Consider the following 21318-nt stretch of genomic DNA (forward strand, 5'->3'; position numbering starts at 1 on the left):
ATGCGTGTGTGTGTGTGGCCAGCTCAGCCCACCAGGGGGCGGGGCTGGCTGGCATGTGGTGCTGGGGGATTGAACCGCAGTCTCTTGCTTTGCTAAGCTTGTTCTAAGTAGGTGCTTTAGACCACTGAGCCATCTCACCAGCCCCTTATGCAATTTATTCTAATGACAACCTTGTGAGAGAGAGTTACTGCTTCATTTCAGAGATAAGGAAATGGACATCTAGACTGCCTTACCCCAAATCACTACAGAGTACAGCCGCTGGGATTAGGACAAGACTGAGGCTGTGAAGAAGAAAACGCTCTTCAGTTCATTGGGATGAGGCCATGGAAGTACTACAGTTGGGGTTCTAGGCACAGAATTACGTGAAAATGAGAAATGCCATTCTGGGTGGTGAAGGGGGTCTTCTAGGAGGTCTGATGAGGCAGTGCAAGGCACCGAACAATTATGGAAGCGAATCCTTGGTCCTCCTGCACGGAGTGGCAAAGGCAGAATGGAATTTCCTCTAGGCTCAATGACAATCCTTATGGGTTGTTCAAGCCTGTTTTGTGTAAAAATACAATAAAACTGAACAAATTGGAAAGGTGGTGAAAATGGGTGGAAAGAAAATTGAAGGGAAAAAGAAGCCCATGGTGGTAGATCTATAACTGAGAACTCAGCCTAATCCTTCCACTACAATGGCGCCAACACAGGAGCAGCTGCAAGACGCCTGGTCATGGCACGGATCCCCTGATGCCCATCCTTACGCAGGCGCCTATTCAATCAATGCTACGCTGCTAGTGCAAATAAGAAAATAGGTCCAGTATTTCAGGTTCCACCCGTGGCGAGAGTGAATGGGTAGAGCTGGGATTTGAACCCGGCACTCTGATTCTAAGGCCCCTATTTTCTTAACCACTCAGCTGTTTCCTATCATGACAGTGCTTTATGTGTGGGGAGTACCCACTTTAATTTAGGAAGGCCTGGATAGCTGCTGAAGATGTCTTCCTTCCAGTTAATGCCCTTAAATGCATGGAGTCTGGTGACCATCTTCACTGTAGCCTGACACCAATGTGGCAATGACTTTGCTGAACGTAAGGATAAAAATGCCACTAAATGAAAAGCTCTGCCTGAAAGAAATCCAAGAGGACTTTGTGCTGGCAAATTTTGAATCTAAACGAATCCCAAAGCAAAACTGCCCTCTTTGCCTCCTGTTTCAATTCCCTTCAGAATGTTACAATAAATCCTTCTCTCATTGCAAAGTTCAGGACAACCCTACAATCCCTTCTAAGGACTATATACAACCATGGAAACTTCACTTGAAAACAAATTCAAATATAGATAACTGATGCTGTTTACCTGGGCAAATCTGATTGGAAGAGACTGAAGCCCAATCAGAGACAGTAAAAGATCTGACTCCGATAGCATATTTATTAAAACATCTATTTGTACATTTGTGTGGCAACAAATGGGAGCAAAGCATCTGGTGACACTACTGAGAGGGTCCTACTCACAGCACAAGGCTATAAGTGGGTTTATCTCCCTATTCCAAACTAGGTACAATGTTTATGAATGGTGCCCAACTCCTGTCTTCAATGCCTTAATGACCACCCAAGTACAATAAGTATAAAAATTGGGCATCAGTCACTTGGTCAGTGTTGGTGGACACCTCACTTGGTCAGCTGTGTGCACTGTAGTCGTCCTTGGGGAACTGCCTGACCAGGCGAGTGATGGCCCTTGACCCCCGGGTTCGCTTGCTGGCTGTAAGTTCTCCAATATCATTCTGGTGCTCTAAGTGAGCATCCAGATGCCTTCCCAGTGGAATTTTAGGACAATACTCACTGGCCACAAAGCTCTTAAAGCTCATTTGCCTCCACTGTACAAGCAGTACCACAATGGTACTTCATGGCATGATTCAATGGCTCCAAGTGCAAGAATGTGGGAGGCCTAAGACAGCATGCAGAGTGTGGTCACATTCATTAAATGTGGTGACCACTCGATACACTCTGAATTTTCTAGCTCAGACTAGAGTAATCATGTCCCATCTGATAATCTTTTGCCAAACAGATAATCATTTACTATTAGGAAAATTAGTGGCCCTCCTCAATTTCCCACTAGAATGTTCTAAAGAAGAAAAAGAAGTCCACATTTTCTTCCAACAGTTGCAGCATGCCTAGAGGAGGCTACCTGCAGAATCCTGAATGAATGTGTATGCTCATTAGGTATTTCCACTTGCTAGGGGTTTCCTTGGGCTGAACCAATCATGTTCCTGGAGGACAGATAGACACCAGAACAGAGAGGGGCACTGAAAAGGTTTAATGGATGTTTTTAACTCACAACAGATGCAAAGACTGGAAGCAAAGAGCTTCTGGTGTGCAAAAGCTAGGGAGTTCAGAAAAAATTGGGTTGGGTTTGAGTTCCAAGAGTACGAGTCACTCTGAGATGGGGAGCTAAGTTTGGAGAGGAAAGTGAGATTCCAACTTGAGAGGGCAGAAGACAGGTGTTCCCCAATTGGGGAACCAAGAGCAGAGCAGTGTGCTTCCCGCTGGGGTCAGCCCACGTGGCCCCAGGACTCCTGCGGTTCCTTCCTTCAGTGTGGGCCAGGAGGCAGGTCAGGGAAGGGCTGGGGAGGTGGATTGTATTTTCAGGCCTGGAGGGCTGCTGTAGGCTTGCAGTTCCTCTCACTCTGGTGGGGCATGGGGAACACAGCAATGCTTCCGATATCTCAGCCTGCACCACGAAATTACTAGACAGGCCTGGAGTCTGCATCGGGGTGCACACAGCAGAGACCTTCAACACTGAGGCCACAGCAAGAATGCATCAGGTGGCCAGTACGAGGGCAGCTGTCATGTGGGATCAGGCGCATCAATGCATCTGCCAGTTCATGTGGGGAAGCAAGAGGGTGAACACTCTGCCACAGAGAGACTTACCTTTGAAACTGTGAAGTTTTACATCTGAAGTAACTAAGTTACTTAAAGGCTACAAGACTAAGCACCCTTCATCTCAATACACACAACAGTCTCCGCTGCAGTGAGCAAAGCTGCAGGAATGCAGGCAACCTGACGTCACTTCTCTTTCTGCATAACTGCTTTAGGATCATAGATACTAATCCCATTATACATACAATGAATAAATTAAGCATGGATAAAGAAGCCTATTACACTGGATAGTAAGTTTGCACTCGACCGAGCTATGCGACAGAACTGGCTGCAGGTCTGTCTCTCTTTCTCCCTCTTACAATGTTGCCTCTCTCTCTTCAGGGCCAGTGTCTTTTCCCTTACGTCCCTCTCTTTACTCCAGAGGTCCCCTCTAGGTCCAGTGCCCACTGTCACAGGCTGTCCTGCTGTGTCCAAGTAAGGCAGCACATTAAATCAATCTTCCCATCATCCTCTGTTATCAACACTGACCTATAAATCCCTGCTTCTCGAGGCATGAGCCTCATTCCTCAAGAGTCTGAGAATCAATCTGCTACCCTAACTTAATGACCCATAACAGTGTAACTCCATAACCTGGCAGGCTAACCTGCTGGCAGCAGAAGTCTTGGCCTTCTTTGTGGTACCCAGGGTGACTTTACTCTCTTCATTTTAATGGGTTATATATACTATTTATGAAGACTTTCTGGCTATGATGAATACTGAAATTCTATTTAGAAAAAATATGAAGTGTCTACTGTGTAAATTTAAGTGAAACATCAATTTACAGGCTATATCTGGTGGAACACAGTATAAGTGGGACAAGTATGGCAAATCTTGAAATTGGTAAGAGAAATTGCTGAGGGTTGAGGCAGAATGCTACGTAGGAATACAATTTTAAGGGTGAAATTTTGAGTCTTGTGGCAGGCAACACAGAAAGGGTCTGGGAACAAAGGACCCTCTCAAGCAAATCCTATCCACAGGCAGCCCCACACTCTCCCTCAGCCATGCCTGAGCGTGTGTAGCCATCATGTTCCCATCTGCGCTGCACCCCTGGAGGAGACACTGACACCAGGAAAATGTGTACTGTGTACACATTCAAAAGATCAGAAAAGATCAATAAGCTTATCTGGAAAACACACCTAAGTGAAAAAGAAATTTCCAAGAAAGATGTGCTTATGCCTCTGAGCTACCTCCCCAGCCCTAAGAAAGAGGTGAAAGCAGGAAATAACTCTATTTTCAGACCGTTAGGACTCCTGCTGGCTGCAGTGTGTGCCCTCGGCAGGGGTTACGCAGGTGGCCTGGAGGCCTGGCCCCCTGCACTCCCGGGAGGGAGCTCCAGCTCTGGAGGCACAAGGAGCTAGCCAGTTCCCCCAGCATCAGCTCCCAGCTAACACACAGGAACAACGGTCCCTCCCCCACCCGCATGACTGGAACTTGCAGAAGGGCCTTGTTAATAACCCATGATTCTTACATTTCACCTGACCCCACATGGGGAAAACGGAAACACGAATAGGGAGATAGGTTTTTCAGGGTGGACAGTGACAGAGCATCAACATACAAGCACAGAATAAAAAGGCAGCTGGGACAAGGTGTGCTCAGACTGCTAAGTAAGCACTGTAGCTAGTTCTTGAGGACTAAAGACCATTCCAGGGATACTAAAGACACTCACAGGCCAAACTCCCAACAGTTAGGAATAAGTTAAAGACGTTTTAAAAAATAGAGGTATGAGTAGTGGTGTAGTGCAGGGCATAATTCTTGAATTTTTTTAAAAATGTATTTGCTACAGGGTCTACAGGGTCTCACTACACAGATTGGACTCATAGTGACTCTCCTGTTTTCAGTCTCCCGAGCACTGGGATGATAGGCGTGCACCACCACGCCCAGGCTCAGTTGCTTTCTCAGTGCGCCCCGGGGGGCAGGCCATCATGGCCTGCTGGGGTTGAACCCCAGCCACTGTGCTCTGCCTAAGCAGGCGCTTTAGTCCACTGAGCTACCTGGCCAGCCCTTCATAATTCTTGAAATTAATAGAAATAAATAACCTAGAAGCAGGGGTATATAGTTTCCCTATGTAAAACATGACTGAGGAAAGCATGAAAAGATGCCTCAATAGAAAGAGAAGAATGGTGGCAGATGAGACATTCTTATTACTGGGGTTTACTGTGTTTTTTTTACTTCACCATCCTAGTTCACTCTCACAACAGCATAATACAAATCTCTGTTATAATTATGCCCATTTTATAGAGCAGTGAGCTGAGACACAGGTTAAATAACTTGTAGGAGCTACTAAGGGCCATGTGAATGTGGGCAGCGTGACCACTAGACACACAGTCCCATGCCCTGCTGGAGCAAAGGCGGAGGTCCCAGTAGCAGCCCCTGAGGGCTTGCGGAGCTCCAAGCACTCCTGCGTCATCTCAGGTAGTCCTCACCCAGCCTTATAAAGTCTGCATGATTATCATCTCAGCTTCACAGATGAGGAAGCTGGAGCAACTTCCTGGCCACTCACAGCAGTGTTTCTCAGCCTGCTTTCCTGTCACCCAACCCCTGAAGCTGACCTAAAGGAGCCTTCTTTTGAGTAATCACCACTGAGAAATTTTACAACCACAGGAGTGTGTAATTCTCTATAGACTACATATATGTCTGTGCTTTCTACAAATTTTGTCCCCACTGAAAACGCACAGCCCATAGGTGAGTAAATCTTTATGTGGACAATCTGCTCTGATCCAGGAAAAGTGTTTCCTTTATTTCTCATGCATCCAGTCCTTCAACATGTACTGGGTGAAAGAGAACTGGCATAAAAGAATACAATCTGATGTGATTCCATTATCTGAAGTTCAATACAAGACGAAAGGAGCATATACTGTAGGAATCAGAGCAGCGGCTACACCTGGAGGACAGGACCTGATAGGACATGGGCACACAGAAAGCTGCTGGCGTGTTTCTAATCTTGGTCTAGGTGACAGTTACAAGTATATATTCCTTTGTCAAGATTTGCACTTAAGAAATACAGGTCTATTGTGTACACAAATTACATCCCAATGAAGTGTAGTTTTGGTTTCGTATTTTTGTTTGTGTGTGCCTGGGTGAGGTAAGGGCTCCATCTCTGGGCTACACCCTGCCCTTAAAGTTCAGTTTTAAAGAAAGCATTTCTTACACATGCTAGCCTGGGGAATTTAAATTATTCCCTGAAGAACTTAATACACTGCAGGATCCAATCCCCAACCAAATGGTCTGTGTTATCATGAAAAAGGAGCCAGTACATTATCTGACTTTTCTGATGTCTGTCCTGGATCTCACACCCTGCTCTTGGGACCTAATTGTCACAACAGAGTGGAAAAAAGCCCAGTGACTCTCTAAATGACCAACAGGATCAAACAGATTCCACTTGAGGAGAGACCTAAAAATAAGGTCTTTTAGTTTCATAAAACAGTTGCTGGGAAGAGGGAACAAGTCTGTAAATTCATGGAGAAGGACAGACGAGGAAGCCTTTCCCAGACTGTGAGGGAACTGAGTGCTCTGGACACCAGTCCACCTGCTGCCTTGTGATGCTGCCTACATTTGGCACTGAATGATTCTTTGCAGAGGAGTTGTTTTTTCCACATTCTCATGTAATTTTCCCAAGTAAATAAGAAACGGCTTGTGACGGAGAAGTGTCTTTACACCCTTGGTAGCCATGCACAGCATCCTGTGAACAGATCCCCGGGGTTGTGCAGTTACAAAAATACAACTTTTATTATTATTATTTTTGTATTTTGTGACAGGGTGTACGGGGTGTACAGGGTCTTACTGTGTAGATCAGACTCGTAGTGATCTGCCTGTTTACAGCCTCCCAAGTGCTGGGATTACAGGCACACACCACCACACCCAGTCTCAATTGCCACCTCAGCGCGCCCCAGCAGCAGGGCCGGCATGGAAGACCTGGGGACCGAACTCCTGGCCCCTGCACCTGCTTGCAGGCACTTTAGTCCTCTGAGCTATTTGGCTGGCCCCCCAAAATACAATTTTTAAAACCATATGTTGGCAAAAGGATTTGACAAAGCAATCTGTGCCATTTCCACAAGGAAGAGCCTGCCTAATGGACATAATCCAGATGCTAATATACTGGACTTTCTAAGACATTCCAAGATTTAGTAGCACAGAGGAAAATTACTTATGATCTGTGCCTTCTTGGAAATCCAGAAGGAGGTGAGGGAAGAGCAGCTCTGAAGCTGTGCTTGTCAAAAGCCTCATTATATCTGCAGAAGCATGTGATGCCAGAAGAGAAACCTGCTGGGATCCGCCTGTGGGGAAACTACAAATGGGATCATACAAATAAATCAGTATTTTTGAAAATACTCATCTTCATAGTTGGATAAAGAAAGAACCTGCATAACCAAAAACACACGCACTGAACACCAGCTGCCTGTCCGGTGTTCCACCACGCACAGTGGAAACACTGCATCACTAATCCTTGCAGTAACCGCAGAGGCTTGTGCCACTATTATACCGATTACACAGATATTACAAAGGTGAACAAGTATCTACAGTAGTGGTCCTAGAAAGTAAAGCATCTTTGTGTCCTCCCAGTGTGTCCCCTCAGCCATCAGCAGCCTGGCAGGCGCTGGCACAGATGGGAAAAGAGGTACAGAAGTGGGTGGCAGAGCTGGGGTCGAACAGGCACACATGTGGATGTCTTCACAACATTCACTCTTAGTCACAGCCTGCTTCTCGTGTGGAGCTGTAGAAAGCTTAGCTAAGAAAGTTCTAGCAGGTTGCAAAAGTAGCAGCCCACCTGCCCTTGCATGTGGCCAAGGATAGCTGCCCCAAAATGGACCAGAACCAGATCCAGAGCTGAACCCCTGGCAAGGCTACGGGTCCTCAAAGTGGACAACCAAGTGGCTGGTGTGAGCCACGCCCCCACCATGCTCAATGCCGGATCTTACCTGCACTGTTTGCACTGTGTAGATTTTCTTCAGGTTTGAGGCACACTCAGCTGCCGTGGCACCAGGAAGCGACCTAAGGAAACAGCCACAAGAGGACAAAATGCAAACAGAAGCGTTCAGTGGTCATAAGCTATTGAACAATACGACCTTGTAAATCTTAGTAAAAACCAAAATTGGACATGTAAGGCATGCTAGCTGGACTTTAAATATGAACCTTCTTCTGGGTGAAGTCTTGTGTTTGCTTCTCCTAAAAATTAACTCATGTACTCTGGAAATGTAATAGAAGAAATGGAAAAGAAAGATATTGAAGACCTTAACACAACATTTTGGAAAACATTAAAGTACCACAATAATAGTCAAAAATTTTACATAGAGGACTTTAGGTGAGAAATTGCACCAGTAATAATGAAAACCCAGTGTCCTACTACGGGGATGTGTTTTAAAATTTGTCAGCCGTCTTGCGGTCCATATCCGTACTCTTGAGGAACAGAGCAGCTCTTCCCTTCAAGAAATATCATTAAAATATCAACTTGGGTTTTACTGAATTTGAATCTGTTTCCCAAACAATTGCCTTTAGAAAATCTTCCAGTTACCTTCTCCTGCTCCTTGAAATGGCTCTGGAGAACTGTAGAGTAGAATATATTACTCTAACATTTGCTCTTTGCTCCACTAGATGGCAACATAGTACAGAGTTATTCACCACAAAATCCTCTGCAGTTTAGCTGGTTTTACCAAGCACCAGTCCTGGGATTGTGGATCAAATAATCCAATCTCATTGATTTTTAGGTGTTAAGACTCTCAACTGCTGGCACCATTCCCTACTCCCTATTACTACGTCAGCAGTTTGTGCTCTAGTCGAGGTCCTGTTTGTCAAGTCTATGACATTTCACCACACAATGCTCCACAGCCCAGGCCTGGCTGTGCTGAGAAATCAAGAGGACTGCTGCCAGGAGAAAGCACCATGCTCACAGCTGACCAGGACCTAGAAAGGAGCACACACCTCTGCTATTTCCCAACCATCAATACCTGGAAGCACATGTACTTTCTTGAAAGCTCCACATGTACTTTCTTGAACGCTCTTAAACCACTGCACACAGGAGATGTGTGCAAAACACACAGCAGCTCAGCAGTAGAGACCAGAGCAATGAGAACACCTGGGTGAAATGAGCACGATAGGGCTCTACAAACTCCATTCCTGTAACTACAGATCATCAAGAGCACTATCTTTATTGAATCTCTCTCTCCTTTTTTTTTTTTTTTTTTTGGATTTTTGGGAAGGGTCTACAGGGTGTTTAGGGTCTCAATACTAGATCAGACTTGTAGTGATCTGCCTGTTTACAGTCTCCCAAGAGCTGGGATTACAGGTGCACATCACCATGCCCAGTCTCAATTGCAGTCTCTGTGCATCCCGGGGGCAGGGCCGGCACAGCAGGCCGCGGGATCGAACCCCTGGACACTGTGCCTGCTTGCAAGCGCTTTAATCTGCTGAGCTATTTGGCCAGCCCTTGTTGAATGTCATTTTTAACATCAATATGCAGCCATATAGATTTTCTAATTAGTCTTTCTAGGTGGAGCAAGTAGGAAAGTTCTTCACAAAATAACTGCTAGGATCATGTCTAAGAATAGCTCTGTCTTTAATCTGTTAACACCTTATGATCCAGATGCATTTTCTTGTTTGTTGTACTGGAGAGTATAGTCAGAGCCTTCACACTGAACTACATTCCCATCCGTTTAATGTTTTTTAAATTTATTTTTATTTTTCTATTGAGATGGGGTCTTGCTAAGTCTCCCAGGCTGCGCTTGGTCCTCCTGCCTCAGCATCCCATAGTGCTAGAATTTCAGGCATACTCTGATTTTTTCATGGAGCATGTTGGCATTTATGATTGTAAAGGTTCTTTCTAGCTGTTGGTTGTTGTCAGATTACTTTGGCCCATCTGTTCAGGCTAAGGCATGGTGTTCTGTGCCTAGAAAATATCAGCAGGCCTAACCCTCATGCCCAAACCCCAACCTCAAGTTTCTTTCACAAGTGAAATTGAGCAAAATCAAGAATACATTTTAAAAGGCCAAACAAGCTAGGATTTGCAAATGATCTCCCTCATAAACAAGTCAGTTTCTACTGGACCTAATGTTCAGTGCTGACAAGACAAAACAAAAAAACCAATGCCTAGACCTTCTCTACTTGCCTGGAAGATACGAGGTGGAAAGAAGGCTTGGAGAGTTAGGAAAATTGTGGCTTCTTATCACTGAGCAAGCATCCTTGCTGATCCTTATGAGAAGCCTGCCAAGTTGACATCATTAGCTCCATTTCACAAGTTAGGAAACTGAGGCTTAGTGAGCTTAGTTTTAAGTAATAGACATGAGTTCTTTTTCATCTGTCTGGTTCTGACACCTGTAACCTCCCTTGTACAGTAGACTGACTCCAGGGAAAGGCAAGAGTGGTCACATACAGCAGGCCTTAGGACAAACTCTTCCCTCCCTCTTACAGACTACCTACACTTTCCTTGGATCCACCCACCCTTCCTGCCTGGCATTGTTCCCTCTTTCACCACACATCCAGCCACATCCTTGAGGAGGGTAGAAGCAGAGATGCAGAAAGATATTGCACCAAACAAAGGCCACAGAGGGGCCCAAGCAAGGAGGCAGAAAACACAGAGATTCAGAGGTTGGTCTCTGGAATCAACAAAACTCAGTTCTTCAGTTCGCGTCCAGCTCTACCACCTACAAGCTGTGCATCAAGTTTGACCTTTTTTGACACTTGCTTCTTTATAAACAAAGCTCAAGATCTTTTCCCATTACTGTGCTACCATATAAGACATTTATTTGCACAGTGCGTCTAATTGCATCTAGTAGGTAAATGCTGCTGACGTCACTAGCATCAATGAGATGAACAGAAGAAGAGGATACAGATGAGAAGCCAAGAGCATTACAAGAAATACCAAGGAGCTTCATTAATCTGCAGGAGAGTCAAGAGTCACACTGAGAGCTTAGCACCTCTATATCCACCCTTAGAAATGAACACCCACCAGGCACCAGTGTTAGGTCTACAGCCACAGCGTCAGTGAAGGCTATTTCCACTTGGGTTTGGCCAATTTGGAAACTATACCAGTTAAAGCAGAAGTGGGAAGGGACCCAGCGTATGCCAAACAGATGATTAATGTAAAGTGTTAGGGAAGTGTGTGTGCTACTTAGACCAAACCTCCCGCTCCAGTCTTACATTAATCCTTTGTCTCCAACTTAACAGAAGAATACAGAATGCATCTTAAAATCCTCCTTATAAAACTGGTGAAAATCTCTTTTCATTGGAAGTTAGGAAAAGACAGGAAATCCACAAAAGTTGGTCCAGCTATTCTATTTAAATGTTTTTCAGTCATATAAGCACCATTTACCCAGAACTGAATACACTATTGCAAATCATGTTACTTACTCATTAAAGTAGGCCCCAGGGAAGCTTCACTGGGTTAAACTCCTAGCTAATTTAAGCCTGAAGTGCTTAAAAGTATTTTACCCCTTTCTTATTTAGGAAATACTGAGAGGCAAAGACTACATGTCCTATTATATGTGCGCGTATTAGCTCATCTCACCACTTCTTTGCAGATAAAGAAACTATAATACAGTCGCTTATCCAAAGATGCAGTCGGCCAACAGCAGAGCTGACAATCTTTTTCTTAGTAACAAAGTTAAATCAAACACTTTCAACACAAGCACCACTCTGCTTGGTACCATGAGCACCCAACACGGACCCCCTGTCCTGAACCTTGCAATCCCCACGTCAGATTTTCTAAATCCACCCTCTATATTAAGCCCCACCTTTAAAGATGCCATGTTGTGGCCTGAGCTCACTAAGAAAGTCCATGGAGTCAGGCCTTGGTAAGTGCCTAAGAAACTCTCTTGACCATTTCCTGACGAGAACTTAGCAGGCCGTGGCCCTGGTCACCAGCCACAGAAACCAACAAACAAATAAATAAGTAAATAAAGATGCTGGGAGATGCTCCTGGCAAAACAAACACACTGGCAAAGTTTCCTGAACCCTGTGTGTCCTGGGAGTTGATAGAGGTGCAGAGCCTTCAGGGCCCACAGGAGACCTGCCAAATCCTGGCATGTCACCTAATTCAAATCCCCACAAGAAATGTAAACCGACGTGAAAAATGAAATCTAATGAGCGGAAGGATCATAGCCACATGCACGAAGACACGATCCTAAGGGTGTTATCATTACATGTGAAGGACGAGTCCACACTGGGACTTAATACAGGTTTTTAGGCAAAGACCCCTTCTTTTCTCTGCTAATTCTGACACAGGGACTCTTTGGCTTATTTTTCTCCTATAAAACAGTCCCTGGGGTTCTTCATCTGTGAAGTTCAGTGGCAGGCCCAGGTTACCTTTTCTTTCACGGTTCTGACATAGGGTCTTACTACTCTAGCTGATGGCAGCCTTGAACTCTGCCTTAAGCTCCTGCCTTAGCCCCAGGGCTGGAATTACGGGCGTGCCCTGCCACAACTGGCCCCTCTTAATTCCTTTCCAGTACCTATACTTTGGGAATTAAAATGTAGGAGAATTATACCCCATGCATTTTCCTAGTCACAGGGATGCAGTCTTCAAGGTGTGGGGATGCCAGTACTTGGGGTTACACAGTCCTTAATGCAAACCCCATTTCTGTTCCTACTGCTGTGTGGATTCTGGCAAGATGTTTCTATAGGCCTCAATTTTCTCACATGTAAACTGTTGCTAATATGGCCTACTTTAATAGTGTGAGGGTTTTGTGGATAATTTTATATAGCTCTTAGTCCAGTACTTAATACACAGAAGCGTATTCATATTAACAATTTTTTTCCCCTTTTTGAAACAGGATCTTGCTATGCAGTTCAGGCTGGCTGTAAACTAATACCGTCTTCCTACTTCAGTCTCCCAAGTGTTGCAATTATAGGTGTGTACTACCTTGTCAGGCTTCTATTGACAATTTAAAGTAGAAAAACATTTAAACTTTAGATAGTATATTCTGTTACTAGACACACATGCTTAATACTCATGCATAATAATACTCAGTGAAGAGTGAATGATGACAATTTTGTTTTTATTCTACTTTTGGGAGATGATTTCACTTTAGGCAAAGAAACCAATCTGGAGGGGGAAGACCTTAAGTCAGGGACAGGACTCCTAAAAGCCAGTCTGCTGTGGAATTTACCTCAGCATCAGAAGCTGTCAGGGTGAAACCTGCCCAGGCCCAGTTACCTGATTAACTATGCCACTCACACATCACCATTCCACTAAAGATTTCATTTTAATCACTTTGAGATAGATCTGTGGCTTGTGGCTACACCAGCTTCCTGTGTGGGAGTCTCCTACAAAAACCATCTAATCCTATTACTACTAGATAACGATGTATCTATTGAAAGTATCCACAAAATCTGAATGCTTAAGTTCAGAATGTTTATTTGATACTGATTTTTCCCTGCTTCCGCCGAGGGCAGTAGTGGCGAGCCTAAGCCGCATGTACTGTAGCCAGCTGTCTACTCTTGCCGCACCTCTAAAGGTTTGCAGCTGAGGCTCTTCTCATCTTGATACAGTTCACCCTTCAGGACACTCAAGGTGGGAGAAGAGAAGTAAAACAGTGTCAAAGTTAGCAAACACAACTAAAAAAGGCCAACTGTTGAAGTGTCCTCAGGCCAGATTTGTCTTGCTTGCTACCTTAGGTTTATATAAGTAGGTTTATATAAATGGCATGTATAATATTAAAAGTAGAAAAAAAATTTTTTTTGAGACCAGCAAGTACCAGCCAAGAATCAGTAACTTTGCGAGTGAAGGCCTTGGGCTGTTCTCAAGAAGCAACTACTGACTCATACTTGGAAAGACTGTGAGTTTCCTAGAGAAAAACCCTTTCCCGTCAGATAGCTCTATCCAGAACCTTTTCACAAAAAGTGAGAACCTTGGCTATTTATAGATTCTGTGGGAACAAAGGGCAAGGATGGAGAGAAAGCACCAGGCTTTGTGGCGCATGCTGCAATTATAGTATTTGGGAGGCTGAGATAGGGAGATTACCTCTAGCTTGAGGCCAGCCTAGGCTACATAGTGGGTTCAAGGCCAGCTTGGACTACATAGTGAGACCCTGGCTCAGAAAAAAAATGAAAGAAAGAATGAATGAATGGGGGAAAATAGGCAAAGTGATAATACCCTTGCACTCTGCCACCTGTGGCTCTTCCACACACCTTCTTTCCTGATCTTGTTCCTACAGATAATGCTACGAACAAAGATGAGTTGGTGGTCTCCTCTGTCAAGCCTGGCCCCACTCCAGGTGTCAGATTCATTATTGTGGGCCATCATACCCCACAGGGTCCCTGTAGGACTCAGCACCTCTCTGAACTCTTCGTGAGGTATGACATGCCACTCTGTCAGTGGCAGGGGGTGCTGTCTGAGATGACACTCACAGCACAGAAAAGAACAGACTGCAGAATACCTGTGGGAAGAGAGTCCCAAGGAACAGGGCTTCCATGGTAAAGGCCCATGCTTGGGATGCTGAGCACAGGCCAATGAACTGAAGGGCCAGGGCAGGAGGCAGTGATGCGGAGTAAGGAGGACTGGGCAGGCGCTGGAAGGACACAGTCTTCTGGCTGCTCTGAGCACTGCATCTTCTGCTCAAGGGGTGGCTTGTGTGAATAGCTACTTATGCTGCTAAGTTGAGTAAGAAACACCTAATGTCCATGTGCACTAGAGAAACAGATTTGATATATGCATGATATAAAAAGGATTTATGAATAGTGTATATATATACGATATATGTAAAGACTTCAGAATAGATTTAGTAGTATGTATATAGGTATACATTTACATAAAGGACTTATAAGGTAGGCTTACAGTGGCTGAACAGTCAGGTGTGGAAGAGTGTGAAAGGGCTGTAGAAACACGGAGAGCCCAAGAATCCAGATGAAGGGGCCCAGGAGCTCACCCACTGAGTTCCAGTGGGGAAGCTTAAGGGTCTGTGCTGGAAGCCTGGAGGTGGTGTCATCCTGGCTAAAAGCGTGTGGGTTGGTGCTACACACCCAGGGTGGCCCTCCCCCCTCTAGTAAATCAGTCATCCAGACAAACCAGAACTCTGCTGTCCAGGGCCTGCAGAAAAACGGACATTAGGTGTTTCTTACTCAACTTAGCAGCATAAGTAGCTATTCACACAAGCTGCCTCAGCATCCCAAGCATGGGCCTTTACCACGGAAGCCCTGTTCCTTGAGACTCTCTTCCCACAGGAATTCCGCAGTCTGCTCATATCCCTGAGCAGGCGGTAGAGTGTGTACAAGTCCCACAGAAGTGAAAGCTGAGGGCGGTGACCTAGCGCAGTGGTTCCCCCGCTGGGCTCTAGAGCACAAGGTCGCTGGTTCACGCCCCCCCCCCTTTGGCCGGGGAGATGGCTCAGTGGAGTAAGCGCTTCCCTGGCAGGTGCAATGACCTGAATTCAATCCCTGGTTCCACACACACACAAAAAAAAGAAGTGAAAGCTGTTCAATAACCAGTAGATGCCTCACCAGAAAACATGAATTCACATGCATGATACTGAAATTATAAATTTCAAATGGATACAGGCATTTCTGTTAAAGATTAGGCACTGTGGAATTAACATTTCACTTGGTTATAGACCTTCAAAGAAAAAAAAAGTTAATAGTAAGGAAGATAATAGTTTATATCTTCACTGAATTGCACATTTTAAGGTATCTTTAAAAGTGTTAACTCATCCCTTAAACGTAAATCATATGTTGACTAAATTTTGACAAGATAAAAAATTCTGATAGTTTCCACCAGCCAACTATATCCACAAATCGGACCACAGACCCAGACTGAATACCCTGGAAACAGATACCAGGTAACACCAGCACAGTCTCTGAAAACAGACACAAGTTTTGTTAACAAACTGTCTTAGAATTACATAACGAAAGAGAAAATGCTTTGAAAAGGAAATCTACTGGTCTACCCTACCCCCACCTCTCCGAGTCCCTGGAAAACAAGGTGTCTCCAGGTGTCACTTCCTCTAGTGCTAGTTTCCACAAGAAGATGATTGAGCTTGTCTCACTTTAAAAAAAATCTTGCAGGCATTTCATCTTTCAAGGCTTTCTAAAACCTCGATTGTGGTCACTCAGTAAATTTTGCAGAAAATTGTCACCTACATTTCCTAAAACTTAACCATGGGAGACAACTCTGACTAAAAGTTCCATAAACTTTTGGGGACCACCATGAAGTGTCATCCCTGGGCACCTAGAACAGATACTAAAGAAGGAGCTGTGCATCACCTATGCAACTGTTAAAATTTCTTGCGCTCCTACTGTGTGTCCAGCACACTGGGGTTGAGCAAATGGCTAGCCCGTGATCCTCTGCTGGAGGCCGGAGTAAAAGTTTGTAAATAAGCTCATATTCAGAGACTACGCGTTTGGAAGACAACGCAAGCAGGACGGAGGAACTCCGAACGATGGCGAGTTTCTGCAGCCTCGGAGGCCTCTGAGGAGAAGGTACGGAGTGTCCCCTGAGAAAGCCACGACAGGCCCGCAGCGTGAGCGGCTGCTCCCACAGAACCCGGGCGCTCAGCTGGCGGTGGCTCCCCGTCAGATAAACAGCCGCCTCGGGGTGACGGGGAGGTGCAGAGGTGCCGGCGGCTTCTCCGGCGCGGAGTCCCAGCGCCCCACCCAGGCCTCCCGGAGGCCCGTCCGCTTTCCCGACTGCTGTCACGCCCCGTGCGTCCGGAGCCACCCGAGAGCCGGTGCGGACGCAGGGCTGCAGCCTCCACCGCGAGGCCGACTCGCGGGGTCCTCCCCGGGGCGCACCGGGCGCCCGAGCCGAGGGAGGCGGGGAAAGCGGCGCTGCTGAAACTTTTGGGGCTGCGCTCTGCGCTCCCCGCCCGGAGACGAGGTCGCCACGGAGCCTCTCGGCGCGGCCCAAGCCGGGCGGCCGCCGACCGCGAGCCCGAGCGCACGAGGTCCTGCGCCAGAGCTCCGGGCCGGGCCGGGCCGGGTCGGGTCGGGTCGGGCCGGCGGCTCCGAGACAAAGCGCGGCGCGCAGGCCGGGCTGGCCCTCACCTGTCGAGCCAGAAGGTCCAGGGCGAGTGCAGCGGGACCCCGCCCGGCTCGGGGCGCAGCGCTCGCGCCTGCTGCAAGCCCAGCGGCGCCTCGGAGGCGGCGGCGGCGACGCGGGGTCCCGGAGGCTCCCGGGCCCTGGCGGGGGGCGCGGCGGCCGGGGGCAGCGCCATGTTCTCCGCCCCGCCTGCGAGGCCGGCGGACGTGCGGACCGCGGGGAGCGCGGCTGAGTCACCCCGCCCCGCCCCGCCCCGCCCCACCCCACGCGGGGCGCAAGAGGGCAGCGCAGCGCCCGGAGGCCTCCAGCGAGGGGACTCCGGGGCACAGCGGGGGTCCTCTGGGTCCGGGAGGTGACGCAGCGAGGGGCGGGGGCCGGCGGCCTGGGACGAGAGGGACAGAGTCACTCGGGGTTGGCTCTGCGGCCCGGAGCTCAGAGTGCCACGCGCGGAGGAAGAAGGGATGGGTGGACCGACCGGCAGCAAGAAGCACGCGTGCGAAGGCTGGCAGATGGTTGGAGGAGGGCTGGAGGGCTGGGAGGGCAGATGGAAGCGCAGTTGGATGCGACAGATAGGTGGTGAGGAACCAATGGCCAAATGGATAGAGACGGGCCAGTGTCCCAGAGGCCGGCCACGCAGACGGTGGGACGGGAAGGAACCGCTGATACAAGGTCGCAGCTCCTCAGCCTGGCCTTCCCCATGCCCACAGCCACTTTCCTAGCTGGGCTGACTGAAAGGACCTGAGCCCCCTCTGCTGTCTCAGAGTCAGCCAGAGCTCTCCTGGCCTGCCCCAAAGCCCAGGAACGAAGGAGGAGAAAAACAGATAGCTCTGAGCACAGACCACTAACATTGTACTAGGCTCAACACCATAGAAGTATCGGTGGGTCATAGGAAAAAAGCCCTCCTATCTAGAACATATAAATAATTTTTTAAATATCAGATTCCCAAAATTCAAAGACCTAATCCAAAAATACTCATCTGGGATGAATACACACTTCTCAGAGGACGAAATACAAAAGACAAATAAATTTATAAGAAAATGTTCAACATCATTGGTCATTTGAGAAATGCAAATTAAAACAACACTGAGATTCCAACTCATCCCAGAAAGAATGGCTTTCATCAAGAAGACAACCAATAATAAATGCTGGAAAGGCTGTGGGGAAAAAGAAACCCTTCTCCACTGTTGATGGGAGTGCAGAATGGTGAAACCTCTGAGGAAATCATTGTGGAGATTCCTAAAATACTAAGATTAGAGGTCCCATTTGACCTAGCTATTCCCCTTCTAGGTATTTTTCTAGAAGAACTGGAAACATAATACCACAATGATATATGTGCATACATTTTGTAGTACAGCAATTTGTCACAGCCACATCTTGGAAGCACCCCAAATGCCCATCAACTGAGGAATGGATTTAAAAGGTGTGGTATTTTTATAAAATGGAGTACTACTTAGCTATAAAGATAAACTGGAGGCTTTTTATAGGTAAATGGATACAACTGGAAACCATATTCATAAGTGAAATACATAGGACCCACCTGTAAACATATTGTTTCTCTAGTGTAAGGAACTGAAAGAGTAAATAAAATCCAAAAGGTACAATAGATATTGTGAAAGGGAAAGAAGCTGCTCAAAAGAAAAGAATAACTGGGATGGAGGAAAGGGAAAAACAAAAGAAGGGAGAAAAAAATGTATATATACACAAGATAGCTAAGATAATTGTACTATTAATTTCTATTAGTTCATTTAAAGGAACAGTGTTTATATTGTTTGAGCAATCATAAACATGCCTGTAGCTGGTAATCCCAGCAACTACTCTGAAAATAATATGCAATATATTATAACATTGGTAATATCCTATCATCTTGTTTTGAAATTTTGTATCATTTTTATTGTTCTATAAAATTCTCTTTAAAATAAAAACAATATAATAAACATAGAAAAGCAGAGGTATGAGGAATGCAGACAAACGTATCGAGGTCAGTGGTCTTGGACACCCTCTTTAAAATCGAAGTTTTGGGTAACCCTCCTTGGCCTTTACCAGCTGAGGATATGAGTGTCTACCACATGCCCAATCACTGAGCCAGGCTAGAAGCAAAGCTCAGACCACACTGGATCCAGGGGCTGCACAGATGTGAAAGCTGTCATGAATCCAGGGGAGATGTCCTTCCCAAAGTAAACACAGTGGGATAAAATGACAAATTACATCAAGACTTGTGCTTTACAGTTCCTGCTTCGAACAACTTGAACTCAACATAAGATGTTGGAAGTCGTGGCGTATCTTATGAAGTCTTTTCAAAACTGAGAGGGGGTCCATTTGAGTAGATGTATTGTTTTTGTTCTTGTTCTCTCTCTCTCCCTCTCCCTCTCCCTCTCCCTCTCCCTCTCTCTCTCACTGAGAAAATATTTTATGGTATCATTTAGGTTGTCCTGAGCACTTTATGCTATTAATTTGTCTAATCTTTACTGCAACACACTAAAGAAGTTAGATTCACCTGTCCTTCGGAGGAGGAACAGAGATGTTAACCTCAAGGCCACACAGCTAGTAAGTGGTAGAATAGGGGTTTGAGCCTAGGTGTTCAGAGTTCAGACTGCATTCAGCTGCCAGGCTCTTGTGTCTCCGCATGGAAAACTAACAGCTCCAGATAGTAAAGATAAGCCATGACAGAACGTCTCCCTCCCTTGCAAGACTTCCAATCTTCCAGCCCAGAGAAACACTATTAACAGCTTCCTTCCAGAAAAATCCAAGTATACACATACAAGCATGCATGTAGATTTGTATGTACACTTTATATAACATAAAAGAAATAATTCACTATCAAATTCTGTACCTTATTTTTCTTAATGTTTAATCTTTGAAGATCTACCATATCAAAACATTTAAAGCTACTTCGTCTTCAGGGCTACAAAGTAAGTCATTGTTAAGAAGTATTATAATTTTATTCACTATCCTTCACTATCATGTGATTTCTAGCCATCTTTTTCTGTAAATAATATGACCAAGAGCATTTCTGTATTCATGTCTTTCTTTACCTGTACACAATTATCTCAGAATAAACTTGGAGAAAAATTGCTGGCTGCATTTAAAAATTTGAGATATGGTGCCAAGTTACTCTATAAAGTAGCTTATGAATTTATATATAACTGATTTATTGATTATGAAAATTCATTTTTACTAATATTTATCATAAAATTCTCCATAAAATTAGTGGATAGGAAGTTTTGCTTTCTGTTCACTCTGAAAGTAGTCAAATGGTCAAATTTAGATTCTTCTTTAATAATACAGTAAGAAAGAACTATTTAAAAAAATAGCTTTTGTAAAAGGAAGTATATACTCCATGATAAATTGTTTCCAGAATTTAAGATTACAGTCAGTTGGACAATCTATTTTTTGTGGTAACAGAGATTGAAAATCTTTCTTTATTGAAAAGCAATTATATGCCTCCTTCTGTTTTTGCTTTGGCTTCCAGGATGCTCCAAATTGCATCTGTTGCTCAATCACAACTCAGACACTAACCAATGAAGAAACATCACTATTTCTATATTTATTCTTATTTCTATTTTAATGGTCACACTGCATATATACATCTTACATTGCAAAGCCTTCCAACAGACATGGGAAGTTGACGTTGCATAAATAAAACTTAAATGACATTGAGGTTAATATGAAACATCGGGCAACATGGTTAAGAAAGGAGGCAAGGAGGGAACAAGGGGCAACTCTCATTGCCTTCCTGCCAACATATGTAAGAGACTTTAACTGTTCTTATTGTTCCTCAGAATCATTCTTAGATGAAAATAAATTAGGGCATCTCTCTCATCTTCTCCATTCTGCAACTGGAGGGCAGAAGATAAAATTCTTGGATAAAAAGAAAACTTGGATATCATCTCAGAAAACCTCAGACTGCAAATGAGGAAACTGAGGCCCAGAGAGGCAAAGTGACTTACCTGAGGCCACAGCTCTAGAAAGTGACAAAGGCAGGATTAGAACGTGGGTAGCTTGAGGTCCAGGCCAAGGCGCTCTCCCACAGCATGTCAAGCAAGGCAGATGACTTGGGGTGGCAGGAAAGAGGAAAAGATGACCCCACAGCCCCTAGCAACGAAAACAACAAAAAGGACTTGAGGCGCTCATAAATAATTAAGCAATTAGCTGAAGCAGCTATTCCCCCTCCCCTCCAGCATCCAGTCACCAAGGCAACTTGGGCAGGGTGCCTGCTGGTTGCCTAGTAACAGTGTGGTCTGTTCCCCTGACATGCTCCCTAGGCATCAAAGGATTTGAGAGCCAGGAAGAACCTGAGACAGGCAGCACTAGCCCAACACCTTTATTTTGAAAATGAGGAAATGCAGGCCCAGAGAAGCTGGGTACCCTGTGCAAGGTCACACAGCTACTCAGAAACACAGCTAGGCTCCATTTCCAGTTGCTTTCCATTGCAGCAGGGCTGCCTAGGGCACTCTACAGATGGAGAAG

General features: G+C 45.6%; 1 protein-coding gene across 2 annotated transcripts in view; it reads right to left on the bottom strand.

Moving 5' to 3' along the window:
- Eif4e3 (eukaryotic translation initiation factor 4E family member 3) overlaps positions 1 to 20943 on the bottom strand; it is a 44776-nt gene extending 23833 nt beyond the window's left edge. The window contains exons 1-2 of one of the 2 annotated variants that reach the window (XM_023713299.1): positions 20799 to 20943; positions 7808 to 7880 (exon numbers count right to left, since the gene is read on the bottom strand). Coding sequence is in view for 1 of the 2 variants with exons in the window: in XM_004629507.2 (XP_004629564.1) it covers positions 7808 to 7880; positions 16857 to 17026 (243 nt within the window). In the remaining variant the exon portion in view is untranslated. Of the gene's footprint in view, positions 1 to 7807; positions 7881 to 16856; positions 17042 to 20798 lie in introns of those variants that run through there. The other variant, XM_004629507.2, reaches the window with a different exon arrangement.
- Positions 20944 to 21318: the final 375 nt, after the last annotated feature.

This window comes from Octodon degus, unplaced genomic scaffold (genome assembly GCF_000260255.1).
Source record: "Octodon degus isolate 3935 unplaced genomic scaffold, OctDeg1.0 scaffold00030, whole genome shotgun sequence".
Lineage (NCBI taxonomy): Eukaryota > Metazoa > Chordata > Mammalia > Rodentia > Octodontidae > Octodon > Octodon degus.